This window comes from Ursus arctos, unplaced genomic scaffold (genome assembly GCF_023065955.2).
Source record: "Ursus arctos isolate Adak ecotype North America unplaced genomic scaffold, UrsArc2.0 scaffold_31, whole genome shotgun sequence".
In the NCBI taxonomy this organism is placed as follows: Eukaryota; Metazoa; Chordata; class Mammalia; order Carnivora; family Ursidae; genus Ursus; species Ursus arctos.
This window is the reverse complement of record NW_026622997.1, coordinates 7958611-7978885: the sequence shown is the minus strand read 5'-3', so window position 1 is coordinate 7978885 and position 20275 is coordinate 7958611. Positions and strand designations below refer to the sequence as shown.

At 47.3% G+C, this 20275-nt stretch overlaps 1 protein-coding gene and 1 pseudogene across 2 annotated transcripts in view; both read left to right on the top strand.

Moving 5' to 3' along the window:
* Positions 1-1595: 1595 nt before the first annotated feature.
* Positions 1596-20275, top strand: part of TUBB2A (tubulin beta 2A class IIa) — a 41893-nt gene continuing 23213 nt past the window's right edge. Inside the window, exons 1-4 of one of the 2 annotated variants that reach the window (XM_026511393.4) lie at positions 1596-1768; positions 2615-2723; positions 3017-3127; positions 3479-4791. In XM_026511393.4, coding sequence (XP_026367178.1) covers positions 1712-1768; positions 2615-2723; positions 3017-3127; positions 3479-4539 — 1338 coding nt within the window. In that variant the 5' untranslated portion in view covers positions 1596-1711 and the 3' untranslated portion in view covers positions 4540-4791. Of the gene's footprint in view, positions 1769-2614; positions 2724-3016; positions 3128-3478; positions 4792-20275 lie in introns of those variants that run through there. The other variant, XM_057304841.1, reaches the window with a different exon arrangement.
* Positions 18942-19423, top strand: LOC113264401 (40S ribosomal protein S23-like; annotated as a pseudogene).

Below are 20275 nucleotides of genomic sequence, written 5' to 3'. Positions count from 1 at the left end.
ACGGGAACCCGGGTCATTCGGCCCCTCTCGCCAGAGGATGAAAGGGGGTCACGTCACCGCTCAGACGACCCGTCCCGTGTCGAGAGCGGAAGGGGCGCTTCACCCCTGGAATTGCAGGGGCCTGGTTCCAGGTCTGTAGCGAACATTTCAGCCACCCTTTCCGCTCCCACCCTTAAACGCAAGCAGGTTGAGCATCCTCTCCCCACCCTCCACCCCCACACATACACACGAAAAGTAACAAAGAGATCATCTCCTTCGACCACCTAGAAACTGTGGATTTGAAAGTGTCAGGGCTCCGAGTCTGCGCACGCGCTCTGTGCGCATCAGGGTCTCGGGTGGCTTCTCCCTCGCTGTGCCGCAGTTTTTAGGCGTGTCCCTCACCCCCATCAGCAGCACGAAGGTTGGGGACCTTGTGGCCGCCGCAGGGTCCAGCACCTGATGAAAGATAAGAGTGTTAGCCGTGCAGTGGGCGATGATCACCCGCGGAACCCATTTCCTTACTGGACAATAGATGAAGCAAACCCAGAGAGGGAGAGCGCTGGGGATGTGATTTTTAAAAACTCAGCTGTGGGAGGTATCCCACACATTTGTGAGCCCTTTGTTCTACCGCAGCCCCGCCCCCCGGACCCCACCCTCGTTCTGACCGCTGGACAGTACCTGTGCGCCGACAGCCACACCCACCCCATCCACTCCCAAAGAACAAAAAGCCAGCCCGCGAGGTGAGGGGAGCTGGGGACTCTTGGAGAGAGTCGGCTGGGGCTAGAGAGGACGCGGAGGTTGCCCCACCCCTGGATGCAGCAACCTCAGTGAGAGACAGCAAGAAGCCCTTTACAGACAAAAGAGAGCAGGCGGATGCAGGGGGCAGGGCGGGGGGCTCCCTGGGGCTCCTGGGCTTTGGGGTCCAGGGTCACGGCTCTTCAGACCCCAACAGCCTGATCACACACGATTTTCTCCTGGGCTCGCCTGTCCCCCCAAGGCTCTGTGTGACCAAGTTTCGGCCGCTGGACAGTCCTTGGCTTCTAGGGTTGGGGAGAGAGGCAGTGGTCTCACGAGGGGCGGGTAGCTTAGGGGTCTCTGGCCTTTGGCGGAGCAGGCGCCTCAATCAGCGCTGGCTGTGCAACCTACGCCACCCTCTACCCTTCCACCTGCCCGCACCCGGAGCACAGCGCACCTAAGGGCCTCTCCACCTGCTCCAGTCTCCCTGCTCTCCGGTGCCAGCTCTCCCCCCACCACCGGCCTGCCACTGGAGTCGCCCTCGCTTCGCCACCCTCCCATCCTCCTACCCTCAGTGCCTTCACCTACCCCCAATTCTCAGTCCCCAGCTCTTCCACCTCCCCCCGCCCCAAGTCCTAGACAATGCCCATGCCTCCACCCTACTACCCCAAACCCCCACTCTTCGCCCGGTCCGCAAGCCTGTGCTGATTGGCTGCGGGCCCAATGTCCAGCCCCCAGGATGGTCCTTGGGGCTCAGAGCATTACGTCAGCGGGGCCTGGAGAGCTCTAGCGCGAAGGGGACTGGGGGGCTTGGGCTGGGGGCGCGGCCTACGCGGACCGCCCCACCCTCCTTGCATAAAAGGCTGAGTCCGCGGGGCCGGCGCTCTCAGCCAGTCGGTTCCCGAGCGCGTTCCCGGTGACCCCGCAGTGGGTGTTTAAGGGAGGACGGACAGACTGACCAGACGCCGACCAGTGCCAGAAGAAGCTAGCTAGCACCATGCGTGAGATCGTGCACATCCAGGCGGGCCAGTGCGGCAACCAGATCGGCGCCAAGGTGGGCGCGCCGGGAGGGGAGGGGTCGGGGGGTTGGGGTCCCCCGGCCTGAAGCCCTTCGGAGTTCCTCCGCGCCAGCCTTGACATGAGCAGGCCCGGGGCTCCCCAAGCACAGACCTTCCCGGCAGCTTTGTGTGGCAGTGTGGGGCGTGGGCTCGGAGGCGACTTGGCGGGGGGGGGGGGGGGCGGGGGGGGAGGAACCTTGCTTTCATTTTTGCTGTAACTCATTTGGAATCCCGGCCGCTCCTCGGTCCCTGCTTTCTCCCTGCTCCTCACTTGGCCAGGCAAGCTTGCCTGGAGAAGGCGCGGGTGTGTCCGCGGGGCTGTGAGCGCGCGTTTACGGGAGGGGCCGTGACACCGGGAGCAGTGGTTTTATCCGCTAGAACCCCAGTTGAGCTGTGGGGGAGGGGAGGAGAGTGATTGTCTTGCCGTCTCTGGACGTGCTTTGAATGTCAAACCACCCTCCTTCAGTTCCCTCCGGTCCTGCTCCCCTGCCCACCCCCTCCGCCCCTCCTGGAGTCCCTGTGCGCCCGCCTCCCGCCGCTGCCCGCAGCTGCGACTCTGAGCGCGAACTCCGCGGCGGCGCGAGCCCGCGGCTTGCTGCTCTAGCCTCCCCCCCTCCGCCCCGCCACCCCGAGAGACCCCCGCCTCCTGCTGCCCGCAGCTGTTCGGCGGGGAAACGCCCAATTTCAACTTTCGGACCCTACGAAATGCAAGCCTTGCGGCTGAGCCAGGTCACGCTACCTGAAAGTTTGGGTTTTTGGAACTGAGTCGAGGGCTTTCGTTGTGAGGCTCGATCTCTTGAGGGGTCAGGCATGGCTAAATGCAAACTTTTTCTGTGTCTTAGTTCTGGGAGGTCATCAGTGATGAGCATGGAATCGACCCCACTGGCAGTTACCATGGAGACAGCGATTTGCAGCTGGAGAGAATCAATGTGTACTACAATGAAGCCACTGGTAATTGCCTTACCGTTCCCCCCTCCCCTTCATTTTTTTTTTTTTTTTTTACTCTCCTGTCCCCAGGACTAACTCCAGGAGTGTGGCCCCAGGGGAGAGTGGACTAGTGGATTTAGGATTCCCACTCTTTCATGCAGGATTTTAGTGGGTGGTTCATGGCCAAAGCCTTTGAGAATCTGATCAGTTCTGTGTCCTTTGTTTGGGGACAACAGTAGTGCCTGCAAAAGGGGGAAACAGCCTTTCTCTTTAGAGCTCTCTGCCTGCACGCCTAAGTCCAGCTGTGTTCCCTGCAGGTAACAAATACGTACCTCGGGCTATCCTGGTGGATCTGGAGCCGGGCACCATGGACTCCGTCAGGTCTGGACCATTCGGCCAGATTTTCAGGCCAGACAACTTCGTATTTGGTGAGTGACTGACATGGCTGATGGCATGGAAGGCTATTTGACACTGTACAGCTCAGGGTAGGAAAGGAAGGGGTAGGAAAGTACTATATGAAGAACACCCCGTTGTGTGCCCATTCAGTCTTAATATAAGTTAAAACAAATTTGCCTTTCAACCTTTAATAGCCAGGTATTCCTAGCCTTCTTTGTTTATAATTATATCCATAACCAAACATTTTCATGTCTGGCCATTTTGGTGGTAATGTGAGATAATCTTATCTGAACACTGACTCATTGATCTATATTAAGGGCTTTAAGGTAAAAAAAGAATTTAATCCAGTCATCAGTGACTTATGAAGTCTCTCCCTCTGGCAGGCCAGAGTGGTGCAGGAAACAACTGGGCAAAGGGCCACTACACTGAGGGAGCCGAACTGGTGGACTCAGTCCTGGACGTGGTGAGGAAGGAGTCAGAAAGCTGTGACTGTCTGCAGGGCTTCCAGCTGACCCACTCGCTGGGGGGCGGCACGGGGTCCGGCATGGGCACGCTGCTCATCAGCAAGATCCGGGAGGAGTACCCAGACCGCATCATGAACACCTTCAGCGTCATGCCCTCGCCCAAGGTGTCCGACACGGTGGTCGAGCCCTACAACGCCACCCTGTCCGTGCACCAGCTGGTGGAGAACACGGATGAAACCTACTGCATCGACAACGAAGCCCTGTACGACATCTGCTTCCGCACCCTGAAACTGACCACCCCCACGTACGGAGACCTCAACCACCTGGTGTCGGCCACCATGAGCGGCGTCACCACCTGCCTGCGCTTCCCGGGCCAGCTGAACGCCGACCTGCGCAAGCTGGCCGTGAACATGGTGCCCTTCCCGCGCCTGCACTTCTTCATGCCCGGCTTCGCGCCGCTCACCAGCCGCGGCAGCCAGCAGTACCGCGCGCTCACGGTGCCCGAGCTCACGCAGCAGATGTTCGACTCCAAGAACATGATGGCCGCCTGCGACCCGCGCCACGGCCGCTACCTGACGGTGGCCGCCATCTTCCGCGGCCGCATGTCCATGAAGGAGGTGGACGAGCAGATGCTGAACGTGCAGAACAAGAACAGCAGCTACTTCGTCGAGTGGATCCCCAACAACGTGAAGACGGCCGTGTGCGACATCCCGCCGCGCGGCCTCAAGATGTCGGCCACCTTCATCGGCAACAGCACGGCCATCCAGGAGCTGTTCAAGCGCATCTCGGAGCAGTTCACCGCCATGTTCCGGCGCAAGGCCTTCCTGCACTGGTACACGGGCGAGGGCATGGATGAGATGGAGTTCACCGAGGCCGAGAGCAACATGAACGACCTGGTGTCCGAGTACCAGCAGTACCAGGACGCCACGGCCGACGAACAGGGGGAGTTCGAGGAGGAGGAGGGCGAGGATGAGGCTTAAAGTCACGATTGAAAGCAGGTTAGGGAAAGTCCAGAAGGAAAGCACGGGGGAGGGGGGCTTAGTGGTGAAAATCTCTTGGCAGTTGAAGGAAAGAAGCATGGTCTTCTCTAGGTGTGTGCGCTGGTTCTCTGGTGCTCTTCACTGTTGCCTGTCATTTTTTTTTTTCATTTTGTAATATTGATGACATCAGTGTAACATTTGAGATATTTCTGAACTACTGTTGTAATGGCTAAAATCACATAAACGTTTGTGTCCTAATGGTGTCCTCTCTTCTGTCTCCTTCTCTTTATTGGCTTCTTTATTATGGCTTTGCCTGTTAACGCTCAGAACACATTATATTAAATTCTTCCTCTACAAAAGGTAAGGGATAGGTAAAAGTCCAAATGAATTTACTCTGTCGGTGTGATAAAATTGAACCAACCACAATCATACCCAGTATAAGATGTGACATCAATGTGAATTCGTAAATGCCTTTAAATATTTTATTAGTTGCAAGGATGCCTCCTTGAAAGCAGACTAAGTGTACTTTTGTGTAGAAATCCAACTATGTCTTTGCTTCCTCTACCAAAAAAAAAATTTTTTTTTGAATAATTACTACATGAATACAGCCCACAATTTTGAAGAATAGAGAGTGGAAAGGAAGTCTCTTCCTCCTATGTTCCTTGCTACAGTTTTCCTCCCTGGAGGGCAGCCATTCTTATCACTGTTACCTCTCCTGCGTCCTTGCAGAAATATTCCATATAACTTCAAACAGATGTAGATTATTCCCTTTTTTTCTTTCTTCACACGTTTTATGATGATAGTAACACTGTTCTGCTGCCTCTTTTCCTCACTGAACAGTATGTTTAAAATACAGAGCTTGCCTCCTTGAAATGGATACACAGTAGCCATTATGTAATCCTGCCATACTTTATTTCATGGGTTCCCTACCAATGGCCATGTAAGCTGTTTATGCTTTTTTCTCACAGTGCCACAATGAATAATTTCGTGCATATATCATTGTGTATATGAGAACAGCTATCCTGCAAATTTCTCTGTGGAGATTTTCTGCCAAATTGTGCGTGTTCCACCTTAGATATTGGGCCAGTTTCTCATTTGGGGAACAGAAGTGGAATATTAAGTTATAAACAAATGTACATTTATTTACATACCCCTATAGGAAGAAAAAAAAATAACTGTAGGCTTATGATTTTTCTAATTTTTAGACAAATGCAAAATTAGGAAAAATATTAATTTAAATCTGACCCTGTATTTATTTCATTCTAGTTGGTTCTACTACATAAATGTTTTTTAAAAGCAGGAGGAAGAGAAAAGTTGAGGGGTGGATAAGGGATTTCCACATTAAAGAGGCTGAAATACACATGAAGACAGTTCTAAGGAAAAGGGTGAACAGTATCTACGTAGTGTGAACATGGTCTCCGAAATGGAAAAGAGCAGCAGTTGACAAACATATGTTATAAAAACTAGACCTGGTGATGAGTAAGGTCAAATGGATCAGAGTCAGTGACTTCTTCAGTTTTCTATATTTAACAGTGAACTGGCGGGGGCCATTCCTGCTGAGCTGGTATAAAGCTTCGGACAACTTAATTGAAGGGTCACGTTGGTTTTAAATACCCTGAACACTGGGTCCGTCGCCAGGGCCCCCTGGATCCTTGGCCATGCATTCCCCACAACCTGTCAGACACATGACCGGTAACTTTGGAGAAGACAGGGATTGCTGCCAGGTGCTTCTTGGCATACTGTAAGTATCCTGCTTCTCTTGCCCACCTTGTGAGAAGCGGACAGGCGGGCACCCAGCAGGCCAGACTGCTAGCCTGGCAGCAGGTCCACGTCTGCACACTGCTAGAGCTTCGGCAGGATTGGGACAGTGGGTGCCAGACCGACCGGTCAAGCAGAAGCTCTGCGGCAAAGCTTTAAAAGCACAGCTGTACAAGAAGACGCCAAATGCAGACTCAGGAAAACAGTTCAAAAGCAAGAAAATGCAGACTAACACTTGGATTAAAAGATACTTTTTTGAAACTCGTAGTTTCCTTTGTTACATTACCATCGTGTGACGGAATTTGGAGTGGTGGTGATGGTCATGGTGGTGGGGATGGTGGGGATGGTGGGGGGTGTGTGTGTGAGTGTGTGTGAGTGTGTGTGTGTGTGTGTGTGTGTGTGTGTGTGTGTACTTTCAACCCTCTACAGAGGAAATGTTCTATCACTCCCCGATGTGCCACCAAGAGGATATTCACTTCGAGGCAGACACAGTATCCAAATTACAACACCTACTGGGATGTGATGCAGGAGTCAAAGATCGGAATGAGGGAGGAGGAGCTGGAGTTACCTTGAGGTCCTCCAAAGAGTCTAGAAGGAGCAGGAACCTCATATGTTCCAAATTTGCCTGCACCTCTCTACCAGCCCCAGAGATGATCTTAGACTATGTTGGATTTCCCATTTCATCACACGTATGCTAGATTAATGGAAATTTGCAACAAAAGTAACCTTAAGAGATCATCTAGTTTGACCTCCTTATTTTGAAAGGAAAGAGATTGAGGCTCAGAGACTTACCTAAGATCACTGAATGTTTTCTATACAAACCAGATCTTAGACTTTGTGTTCTTTTCTCTACAGCCACATCTCTCAGGTCCTGTTATGTACCTGCATCTCTTAGGTCCATGTTTCCCACATGAAGAGAAAGAGAAATTTCCTGGCTTCCAGAAAAAACCCAAAGATGTCCCTTGTCACCTCCCTGCTCAACCTCCCTGGATGGGTTGGGCACAGATGAAGTGCTGAAGGGCTTTTGTCTCTAGTGGGGTCACTGTTTGACAGATAATGCGGAATTTCCTGCTTTTGAAAACACCACATACACAATGTCCTAATGTAATCATGGTTGCAAGAATATTCTATCGGGGCATAGTTATTGTGAAAATGAGTAGGAAGTTAATGAGTAGGAAATAGCACTTTGCAGTGCTACCTTTTACACATCCCCATGTTAATTAAGATGTGACACATACTAGACAAAGCTATTTGACAAGTACTATAATGCTAATTTCTTCCCATTGTTTAAGAGATATTCTATTGTGTAGTCATGCTTTTTAAAATATACCTCAAAGTTGAGCTATTTACTTGAAAACTGACTCATTCATACCTTTGTTTCTTAGAGGCTTTTTCCTACCCATCCTATTCCTCATGTTTTTGGTTTGATTTGGTTTTGAGAGAGAGCGAGCGCTGGGGTGGAGGAAGGGCAGAGGGAGAGGAAGAGAGTATCCCAAGCAGACTCCCTGCTGAGTGCAAGACCCAACACGGGGCTCCATCTCACCATCCTAAGATCACAACCTGAGCTGAAATCAAGAATCAGACACAACTAACCGAACTACCCAGGCGCCACTTCCCTCATGTTTTTCTTGAGGCAGGCTTGCCGACAGGTCCCCAGAGAGGCTTATTGGGTGCAGTCTAGTTCACTCAAAATGTTTCATAGCTCTATTTCCTTTTTCTTTTAACTGAGGTAGAATTTACGTGCCATAAAATTCACCACGCAGAAGAGCACAAGTGAATGAGCGCTAGAACATTCACGGAGTTGTGCAACTGTTACCACTCTATAATGGCAGAACATTTTCATCACCCAAAACACAACCCTATGCCCACTGGCAGTCCCTCCCTAGCCACTCTCCCGCAACTCTGGCAACCACGAATCTTTCTGTCACTATGCATTTGCCTATTCTGGACATTTCATATAAATGGAAAAAGATGTGGTCTTCTGTGTCTGGATTTTTTTTTTTTTTACTTAGCATAATGTTTCCAAGGGTCATTCATGTTGTAGCCTGTTTCAGTACTTTGTTCCTGTTTATGGATGAAGACTATTCCATTATATGGATATGCCACATTCGTTTATCCATTCATTAATTGGTGGACACTTAGGTTGTCTCCACTTTTTAGCTATTAAGAATAATGCTGCTACGAACATTCACGTACAAGTTTGCCTGTGTATGTTTCCATTTCTCCTGGATATATATCTAAGAGTGGAATTGTTGGGTCACGTGGTGGTAACTCCATGTTCATAATCATTTTGACTTCCACCTAAGGATGTAAATGTTTTTGAATTTGCCTGGAAGGCCAAGAGAGACTAGAGATCAGGCAGGGCCTGGCTTTTGTACTTGGACACCCATAGAGAGTCTTAAAATTGTAGTTATAGAAGTGGAGGGGACTATAGGCATCTAACATGACTCCATCAGTTTACATACGAGGAAACGAAGCTTCATGGCTTATCTAGCAATGTTCCCAGGTCACTGTATCAGTTAGGGCTGATATTTGGCTTCTAGCAACAATGACTTTGAATTATTTTTTTCCTCTCACTTAAAAAAGGCTGGAGACACACAGTCTAGGCCCTGTGGCCCCACAGTATCTTCTTTCTGCTCTGCTGATCATTGTCACAGGCTTTTAACCTCCCGTTCCAGCCTTTGCAGCTCTGGCCATGATACCTGGATTCTAAGCAAGGAAGAGGGGACGAGGAAGGGTAAAAATGTACCTTCCAGCTGAGTAAGCCACTTTAAAGATCATGTCAGGAGTACCCCCAGTGACTTCTACTTGTATTTCTTTTTCTACAGGGAAGGCTGCACAAAGTAGGCTTTTAAGTGGACGCATTATCCAGCCCCCCAACCATTTAGAGGTTCTGTTAGGAAGGAAGAAGTGGAGAATGGACACTGGATAGGAAACTGGTAGATTCTTCCATAATTAAAGAGTGGCTAAGAAGTGACATTGACCCAGATCTTTCTAGTCCTCTTCCAGTGCTCTCCGTAGACATGAGTCTGCAAAGAGCTTCATGAAGCTAAGAGTCCTCATTTTCTAAAACAGAAAGCTGAAGACTGAAAGACTTCTTGATTCAAATGTCTTTCTTTTTTTTTTTTTTAAAGATTTTATTTATTTATTTGACAGAGACAGCCAGCGAGAGAGGGAACACGAGCAGGGGAGTGGGAAAGGAAGAAGCAGGCTCCCAGCAGAGGAGCCTGATGTGGGGCTCGATCCCCGAATGCCGGGATCACGCCCTGAGCCGAAGGCTGACGCTTAACGACTGAACCACCCAGGCGCCCCTTGATTCAAATTTCTGAATCAAAATGTTTACTTACTTTTCAGCGTTTCTAACTTGTAATCAGCTGATGACAGCACATGTCCATGACTTCTAGAGAAATTCCTTTCAGTGACTTATAATGAAATGTTCATGTTAGGTTGGACTGATCATGAACGTTTATCAGCTAAAGCAATAGGATTTGTGTGTGTGTGTGTGAATATACTTCACTGGGACTCACAAACCTGATCACTGAGGAGAAAGAACCAAGACTACTTTGACGAATTGGGTGGGAGGAGAGGGCACCAGGGAGCACTCCAGGCAGAAGCAGCTGTGGGATCACATGGGACACGTGCAGGAAATTATGGGGCACACCTGCTCAGGAAGATATTGGTAGGTGTCAGTGACTAATGCAGTCAAAGGGCCAGAGGGCCAGCCATGCCAGGGACTCTGCGGGATGCCCGCATCCAGAAGTAGCTGGGAATCTGGGAGGTCAGCTGAGAGGGATGAACTTTTAGAGGTTAAGACAGGAAGAGTCAAGCATTAAGTAGGTAAGATATTCAAAGTTAATGCAAACTATACCTATGCCAGAGCTAGAGAAGAAGCTTCCCAGGTTCTGCTTTCCTTTAGATCTCTGGGTAGATTGGCATGATTTTAGGATCTCATGTGCCGGAAAGAGGAAAGGAATCAACGTTTACCAAGTGCCTGCTAGGTTCTAGGAATGTAACTGCAGAGACCATAGTGTAGAATAGAGAGTTAGCTCAATTATGTTATTTATTAACTTTGGGAACTTAACAAGTTACCTCCCTTCTCTAAATCCTTCTATAACATCGAGTTCTTAATATCTACTTGTTCAGAGTTTTCAATGTCATTAAGGTATATATAATGATAAGAAAATGATAATGGCCAGTATTAATCGAACGTGTGCTGTTTCTCATTTATCTCATTTCATCCTACACAAACTATACAGTTTAAGTGCTTTTAGGCATTCTTTTTCTTTTTCTTTCTTTCTTTTTTTTATTTTTTTAAAAGATTTATTTATTTGAGAGAGAGAGAGAGGAAGCGTGTGCAGGGAGGGGCAGAGGAAGAGGGAGAGACAGAATCCTAAGCAGACTCCCCACTGAGCATGGAGCCCGAGGCAGGGCTCGATCTCACAACCCTGAGATCAGGACCTGAGCGGAAATCAAGAGTTGGACGCTTAACCGACTGAGTTACCCAGGCACCCCTAGTTTAGGTGATTTTGACTATGCCCAAAAGCATTTAAAATTTTGCTTATAAAAGGGTAAGTTTGGGAAATTATTGAATCATTTAATCAAAAAGTCCAGGGGCAGATCTTTCAAGTTCTACCATGACTACACCTAGAGCCTCTAAATACGGTATCAGAACTTTCTCCTTTTTGCTCCCTGGGCTCTGCACTCTTCTGCTTTGGCTTTATTCTTTGGCAGCCTCTCCCCACATAGTAATGACTTTAGGCTCCTAGCACCCTATTGCTAGAGACCCAGAGAAAAGAACCCAGACTGGCCAGACCTGGGTTGCGTTCCCATCCCTGAATCAGTAATGTGGGCGGGGGGGGGGGGGGGGGGTACTGATTGACTACCATGTGAATGGCAGTCTCATCTTCTAGGGAACAGAGAGTTTCGAAAACAATTCAGGCTTAGATTAAGTAATTTGCCCCCAGATCAGTCAGCTCTAAGTGGAGGACCTGGATATAAACCCTGGGGATTTCTGACTCCAAGGTGCAGGAGATTTGCAATCCAGCACCAAAATAGGGATTCTAGCTCATTAGAAAGGGGTATCCAGAGCGGCAGCTGAGGACGCGTGCCTGATTCAGGGACAAGCAAACCTTTAGAGGCTCCATCTTGCCCCCGCTCCCGGCTCAAGTCTAAATTCAAAGCCCTGAACCATGTGGCCAACCTCTTTACCTCTCATTACTTTCCAATATTCTCTTGTTACTTTCTGCATGAATGCTTCCTTGTATTAATTTCTCCAACTAAAAAATGTTGTACTTCCTCTTCTCCTACCTTCATCATTGCATATACCACTCTTCCACCCAAGAATATCTTATTTTACGTCTCTTCCCAAATGCTTTTCAGCTCTTAGAGTTATGCTAAGGTTCCACTTTTCTCAGAAACCTTTCTTCACTCTGATGCCTCAGGGGGCACATTCCTTGCATTGTTGATACACTAAAAGCCCAGTTCTAGGAGCCAGGCAATGTCAGTTTCCATCCTGACATTTTCAACTTCAGTTTTGGCTATTGTTCATTGGTTCTCTATTACGGGTGGGGTTTTTTATTCCATTTTTATCTCCACTATTGGTTTAGTTGTGTGTATGTTTCTAGTGGTCACTCTGGGGTTTCTAAGATAAATCTTTTTTTTTTAAAGATTTTATTTATTTATTTGACAGAGAGAGAGACAGCTAGCGAGAGCAGGAACACAGCAGGGGGAGTGGGAGAGGAAGAAGCAGGCTTCCCAACGGAGGAGCCGGATGTGGGGCTCTATCCCAGGACTCCGGGATCATGCCCTGAGCCGAAGGCAGATGCTTAAGGACTGAGCCACCCAAGTGCCCCAGCTAAGATAAATCTTTAATTACCATCATCTACCATCAAATAATACTGTCTCACTTTGTGTGCAGGCTGAGATTCTTACAGCAGCGTGCTTCCTAAGGGGGGAAAAAACTAAGGAGAACATATTTATCCGCATATTTACAACTCAGGTCTCTTCATCTGTTTGGGGGGATCACATTTCCTTCAACCTGAAAAACTACCTCTAACAAGTTTTTTAGCACAGATATACTGGCACGAATCTCAGCTTTTGTTTAGCTGAAAAAGTCTTTATTCTGCCTCATTTTTGACAGATATTTTTGCTGGACATAGAATTTTACATAGACGACTTGTTTTCTGCCAGCACTTTAAAGATGCCGTTCTGTTGTCTCCAGGCTTGTGTGGTATAAGCAGTCACTACTGATGTTCAACTTTTTTCCTGCATGTAATGTTCTATTTTATGTCTAACTGCTTTTATTTAGACGATCCCTTTTTTCTTCTTTAAAAATTGTTTTTATTTTTTATCTTTTTTAAAGACTTTATTTATTTGACAGAGAGAGAGAGCAAGAGAGCATAGCAGGGGGAGCGGCAGGCAGAAGAAGAAGCAGGCTCCCCGCTGAGCAAGGAGCGCGACTCGGGGACTCGATCCCAGCACCCTGGGATCATGACCTGAGCTGAAGGCAGACAGCTTAACTGACTGAGCCACCCAGGTGTCCCTCCTTTTTTCTTTCTTTAAAAAATTTTATTATTTAAGAATAGTTGACATACAATATTATATTAGTTTCAGGTGCACAACATAGTGATTCGACACTTCTATATATTAGGCAATGCTCACCACTCATGTGTGGTTACCATCTGTCACCATTTAACATCTTTAATATGATGTGCCTTGGGTATGGTTTCCTACTCTACTTGGGGTTTTACTCTGCTAGGATTCATTGAACTTCCTGAATCTGTGAGCTTACAGATTTCATCAAAATCATACAATTTTCCATTTAATTTCTTCAAATATTCTTCCATCCCCCACTGTATTCTGGGATTCCGATGACATTTATTTTAGATTTCTTGACATCGTCTCATAGTGTATTGATGATCTGTTCATGGTTGTTGTTTTTGTAATTTAGCGATTTGTTTTGCAGAGAGAGAGCAGGAGCTGGAGAGGCAGAGGGAGAGAGAATCTCAAGCTGATTGCTCACTGAGTGTGGAGCCCAAGGCGGGGCTCGATCTCATCATGCTGAGATCAGGACCTGAGCCGAAACCAAGAGTCTGATGTTTAACCGACCATGCCACTCAGGTGCCCCGGATCTGTTCACCTTTTGTTCAGACTTTTCTCTCTGTGCTCCAGTGTTGACAGCTGTCCTTCCATTCATTGACCTTTTCCGCAGGTCTAATCTGCTGCTAATTTCATACAAGGATTTTTCATCTCAGATATTATATTTTTAATTTCTAGTTCTATTTTTGCCTTTTAAAAATTTTCCATTTCTTGGGGCACCTGGGTGGCTCAGTCGGTTAAGCGTCTGACTTCTCCTCAGGTCATGATCCCAGGGTCCTAGGATCGAGCCCATTTCCTTCTTTGTGTCCACGCTTTCCTCTACCTTCTTGAATGAGTGGAACATGTTTATACCAGCTGCTTTATGGCCCTTGTCTTCATCGTCTTTGTCATTTCTCATCTATTTCTATGATTGATTTTCTTCATGGTTATGGGCCGTATTCTCCTGCTTCTTTGTAACTTTTGATTGAATGGCAGACATTGTGAGTTTTATGCTGTTGAGTGCTGGATAGGTTGTAGTCCTTTAAATGTGGTTGGACTTCATTCTGGCAGACAATGACATTACTTGGAATAGGTTGGATCTTTTCAAAGCTTGCTTTTAAGCTTTACTAGGGCAGGTCCAGAGTAATCTTTGGTCTAGGGATAATTTAATCCCACTATTAAGTCAATGCCCTTGAGGCATTTCCATTCCAGTCAACAGGAACACAAATCATTCCTAGCCCTGTGTGAGCTCAAGGAATTGTTTGGTCTGCTGCTTTCCAGTTGTTCCTTCCCTATTCTCGAGTAATTTCTAATTTTGCACGTGCATATCAGTTCTCAGCCCAACACTAGAGAGGGCCTCTCTGCAGATCTCCAGAGCTCTCTCGGTGAAGTTCCTCCCACGTCTATGTTATGCCTTGTAGATCCTCTGACTTGGTTTCTCTGAATTCTGCTTTCTCCCTGCTCAACTCAGTGCGTCTACCAAGCCGGTGTGGGTGCCCCTCCCTGCACTGCAGCCTCCAAATCTGTTGGGGCAATCATTAGCTAACTTTGTGTGTTTCCCTTTCTTCAGGGGTCATTGTCATGCATTGCCTGTGTCCAATGTCCTGGGAACGATTGTTTCATATATTTTGCCCACTTTTTTTAGTTACTGTGGTCAGGAAGATAGATCCAACCCTTTCCACTCCATCTCAGCCAGAAGTAGAATTTCTCTCTTCATTTTCTTTTGATTAAAATGTGTTTTCTTTCCTTCTATCTACTAACTCTCTTTGTATCTGTCCTGTTTACTTGCCCCTGTATTCCTTTTTATTTGGAGTTCGTTTAGATTTTTTTTCTTTATTTTTATCCTTTTTCTCAGTTCTTTCACTTATTTTTTTTGAAGATTTTATTTATTTATTTTTTAGAGAGACAGAGAGAGCCAGCACAAGCAGGGGGGAGCTGCAGACAGAGGGAAAAACAGGCTCCCCGCTGAGCAAGGAGCCGGACCCAACCCCGGGCTCGATCCCAAGACCCTAGGACCATGACCTGAGCTGAAGGCAGACGCTTAACCAACTGAGCCACCCAGGCGTCCCTCATTTCTTTCACTTATTTACAAATATTTCTTTTCTCCAAGAATCTCATTTCAGAGTTTTTCTAATTTTAATGTATTTTTCCTTTCGTATTTGTGATCCTTTGCTTGACTTTTTCTTCTTTTTTTTAGCTAATTTGAAATTTTAGGTTATGGTTTTCACCAGTTTGTATCTGTTGTCTTTCTGGCGTACTGTCGTCATCTGCAGAGGCATTATTCCGCTTCTAATTCTTCTTGATTTTATTGAATTTGATTATATGGATTTGATCATGATCCTTTTCTGTTGCCCATGTTTATGTGAAACGAGTTTTATTGTGGTTTTAGGAGTAAGAGAAAGGCCAGGATAGCTCTAAGAGCTGCGTGGCTCTATAGCTCCCCCTTCTGTTGTTTTCAGAAACCACCCTACCTTAGAGAGCTTCAATGCTCCCTCCTTCATTTTTACTGGCGTTCTTCTTCTTCCTTGGCGGCTATTAATCCTGTCCTCTGTATCATGGAGTCCACTTCCAGCGGTTTTCACTCACCGTAAGGCTTGTTCTGAAAGGGAACTTTGATTTTTTAATTTGAGAGTTCATTTAGTTAGCTTCTTGGTCTGTTTTCTGATGGGGGCCAGTAAGGGCAGATTCAAACCTATGGTCCCATCGCCATGATCTTCCAGATCGCCTAGGATCCAGTCATTTCTAAAGTCTTGTAGTTCTGACTGTCATGTTTCTATTTCATTACTCATTTACTTCGACAAATGTTTATCGGGTACCCACTATGCACAATGCTGTGCTAAAAATCACAAATGTGAATAAACAAACTCTAGCCTTCACGGAGTTTCCAAGTTAGCCAGGAAGGCAAATATAAGCACAATTAAGTACAGCCAGGCTGTGGTCACTGCTGCAAAGATGCTGGGAAATAAGAGCGGTGTCCACAGTAGCCAAGATATGGGAAGAGCCCGGATATAGTTGGCTGGATAAAGAAGAGGAGGTCTATATACACAATGGAATACTACTCAGCCATCAAAAAGAATGAAATCTTGCCATTTATAAGGATGTGGATGGGACTAGAGGGTATTATGCTAAGTGAAATAAGTCCATCAGAGAAAGACAAATACCATATGATCTCATTCATATGTGGAATTTAAGAAACAAAACAGATAAACATAAGGGAAAGGAAGGAAAAATAAAATAAGATGAAAGCAAAGAAGGAGGCAAATCATAAGAGATGCTTAACTCCAGGAAACAAACTGAGGGTTGCTGGGGGGAGGATGGGGTAACTGGGTGATGGGCATTAAGGAGGGCACTTGTTGTCATGAGCACTGGGTGTTATATGCAACTGATGAATCACTAAATTCTACCTCTGAAACTAAAAAAAAAAAAAAGAAAAGAAAAGAAAAAATAGATGCTATGGAAACACAGAGATGACATCAGCTAATTCTTATTGGTTTGAAACCAGGGCAATTTTCATAAAGAAGCAACACTTACATCCCCCCAAACTCGAAAGTCTAATGTGATCCACCTAATAATAGGAATCAGGGTTTCTGTAGGAGGGTGGACTGATTTAAACAGTGGCTTTGAAAAAGCCAAGCCGTGTTATTAAAGAACCCGAGCAAGGTAATTAGTGCTACAGAGCTGCATGCTTCCCCCCGCCGTCAGCCCGGCCTCCTATTCCTTTCATCTGTTTTCCTCTTCCCCTGGCAAAGTTGGCAGTTCTCTGGGAGGAAGACAGGATGGCTGCTGCTTGCTGTAGGTCCTATCTCGTTCTCTTCGTGGGAGACACAGCAGATTATAGCTTTCCCTTCTTCTGCTGGAAGAGGAGTCCTGTACTGAGCAGTCCTGCTCTCCTGAGCTGCGATGTTCGCCCCCGGCCCAACACCACCCCACCACCTGGGCAGGCTCTCGGGTTGGTGGAGGAGCCAGGCTGGCATTTCACACAATCAAGCCCCTTTGTTTGGATCTGCTCATAAAGCCAATGGGTTGATGTGTGCGCTGGCACAGGCGGAGGGCAGGCTGCCATCTACCCGGCTTTCACCCAGAGCAGTCTTTGTGGGCAGATCTTCATTATACAGTACCAATGTGTGTGTCTCACTTCTATTCATAAGAATGGGTGTGGTTTTTTTTTAAGTGTTGAGTCCTGTATTCAATTATGCAAGGTTTCAACTAGAAATTTCTTTAAAAACATAGAAGATGTGGTTATTTTTTGCAGTATTTTCTTGGTCTGTGATGCTATCGCTTCCTACAGAACCAGAAGCTCAGAAGCACCCCACGAGGCCAGGCAGGAGGTGGGAGAAAGGAGGAAGTGCGCTGAAGAAGGCCTTCTCTCCATGAACCCCAGTAATGACCTTCCAGAAAGGGGAGCCTGCTAAAGATAAACACAGCCTGAAGCAGTTGACTATAAGAGGAGGAAGAGGAAGAGAATTCAGTCCAGGAGGGAAGGGACTAGCAGCCTTCCCAGCTGCTCCTCACTCTGGCCCTTCTGGGGACCCTGCTGTCCCTATGCCAGCTTCCCTGCCCAGGCCTTCAGGCAAGTCACTGCTGGATCACCACTGCTCCTGCAATCTAGGGGTTCACTGACACCCCTCAATTCCTCACCAGGTGGGGTGCCCCTTTGCATGATAGTTCCATAAGATGAGCTTAGAACCTTCATCAAAGAAATTAGAAACTAGAAACTGTAAAGCTTGGAAGCAAAGGACTTACAAGCTACAGGATTCTTTTTTTAGAGAGAGAGAGAGCATGGGGGGAGGGGCAGAGAGAGGGAGAGAGATAATCTCCAGTTGACTCCGTGCTGAGTGTGGAGCCTGATGCGGGGCTCAATCCCAGGACCCTGAGAACATGACCTGAGCTGAAATCAACAGTCAGACGCTTAACCGACTGAGCCACCCAGGCACCCCCGAGCCACAAGATTCTTGTCCTAACTTGATTGTCTTGCAGCTTGGCTTCCTTACTTCAACCCTGCCTGGGTTGGGCACCGAGTAGAGAGACTCAGTCATTTGGGTCAAGTGGACCTGGGATGGAGCCCTCTGTTCCCCTAGGTACTGGCTTTGTTTCTCTCTCACTTCTGGGCACAGCCTGAAGTAAGACTCTGGCCTGGGGCCTCCCAGAGTTTCCGTTTTGTTCCCTCAAGTTTCCCTGAGCAGCTGGTGATGAAGACACTTCCCTTTGGACAGTCAGCATTTCTCTTTGGGGTTTTAAACCTTCTTGAATAAATCCTTGAGCTCTGTAACCCTGGCCTGGTATTCTTCTCCCCATTTCTCCCGGTGCTATCCAGCCTCCCACGCACACAGCCGCTGGATTGTTCATGATAATTAATCTTTCGTCAGATCCCTCCATTCATCCCCAGTGGCACGGGCTGGAGTTTGGAACTGATCACGCTATGCTTATGGGGACTTAAGTGGAGCACTTTCGTTCCTGGGAACACATCTACCCCGCAGGGGCATGGATAACCAGATTCTTTTCGTGTCCTGGTTTTAACTCATTTTTAAACCATTCACTAAGTCCCTAGTTCCTTCTTAGTGGTTTCTCTAGCTTTTAGCTCCTAGGTCCAGCAGTAAGTGAAAAAGCTCTTTTGCCAAAGCTTCTGTCCACTAGAGTGTCAAGCAGCTCTAATGATAATCAGGCATCATTCTGATTACAAACTGTGGGACTTGGCAAGTTACATAACCTCTCTGGGTTTTAGTTTCTGCATCTGTAAAACAGGAACTGTCATTAGGCGCATTCCGTACAATTAAATGCACATGCAGCACCTAGAACAGCGCCTGCTGCATAGCAGAGCTCGATGTCATTACTGACTGTGGGCACGAGTCTGGATAGCATTAAAGACGGTGCAGGAAAACTGCCATCTCTTAAACAGAGTGTCCTTCTGGGCAAGCCTCCTGCCGGTCTCCTCAAAAGGCATGGCCGGCGCTCAGGTCAGAGAGCAGGAGGATGGTGACGCCACGCGCGCGCGCGTGCACACGCACGCACGGTAACTGAGCCTGGAGAAGTCATGGACACATGAGACTCGTTCTGTGCACTCCCAAAGCATGAGGTCGAGCTCTCTTGCTCAGGCCTGTGGTGCTGGCAGGACGGGCAAGTATGGCGGTCTTCGTACTGCGAGGAAGCTCCGTAGCCACAGTCGAGATCAGAAGTGGCATTATAAATAGTACAAGAAAGCCCATTTGGACACAGCCCTCAAGGCCAACCCTTTGGGAGGCGCTTCCCTTGCAAAGGGAATTGTGTTGGGAAAAGTAGGGGTTGAAGCCAAACAGCCAAATTCTGCCATCAGGAAGTATGTCAGGGTCCAGCTGATTAACAATGCCAAAAAAAACAAAAATAAAAACAAAGCCTTTGTACCCAATGATGGTTGTTCGAATTTTATCGAAGAAAATGAGCAAGTTCTGGTTGCTGGATTTGGTTGGAAAAGTCATGCTGTCAGTGACATTCCTGGGGACATTAAGAATGTCAAAGTAGCCAATGTCTCTCTTTTGGCCCCATAAAAGGCAAGATGAAAAGACCAAGAGCATAAGTTTGATGGTGCACACATGACAGCAATAAATTTTCATACGCCAAAAAACCAAAAAACAAAAAACAAACCAAGTCCGAGGTTGAACCATGTGGGATTGCTAGGGTTTGGGGCAAAAACCATGGATTCCTGTTGGTCCTGCTTTTAGCCCAAGCAGAGAACGGTGGAAAAGGGGATTCCTAGCTCTTTGCACCTCCCAGGTTCTCCTGATGACTCCTCCAGTAGGACGCAGCTTCTGCATCCAGACTGGCACCTCCAACGTGAAACTGCCTACTCTTCTTTTTGCAGGGGACTCATTAACATGCAGATTCTGACTCAGTTGGGTGGGGTGCGGCTGGCGATTCTACATTTCCAACCAGCACGCTGGGGATGCTGCCGCCGCCAGACCATCCTGTGAGGAGCAAGGCTCTAGAACGTTGTCGGTAGAGTTTTAACACATTCTAGCTCTGAAGATGGCAGAACGAATCTTTCCCGTACAACACTAGCGTACTAAAAACAAAATAAAACCAAGCTGCAGCAGGTGCTGCGTGTGACATCTGGGTCACATTTCCCCACCCCCACCCCACCGGTCTGGGGAGTTCCATAACCTACTTTTTTTTTTTTTTTTTTTTTTTTTTTGCCGCAAACCCACTAAGCCTATAAAAAAGGATTTTTTTCTTTCCTTTCTTTGCTGATCTTTCATTCAACAGATATTTCCTGAGCACCTACCATGTCCGAGGCACCGTGGAACAAAGAAAAATTCCAACCTATGCCTCATACTGTGACGAGAGTAATTATTGGAAATGAAAACTGACCCTGTGATTTCTCATCTTACAATTCTGTTTCTGCAAATATAAAGTGCAGGTGCCCTAATAT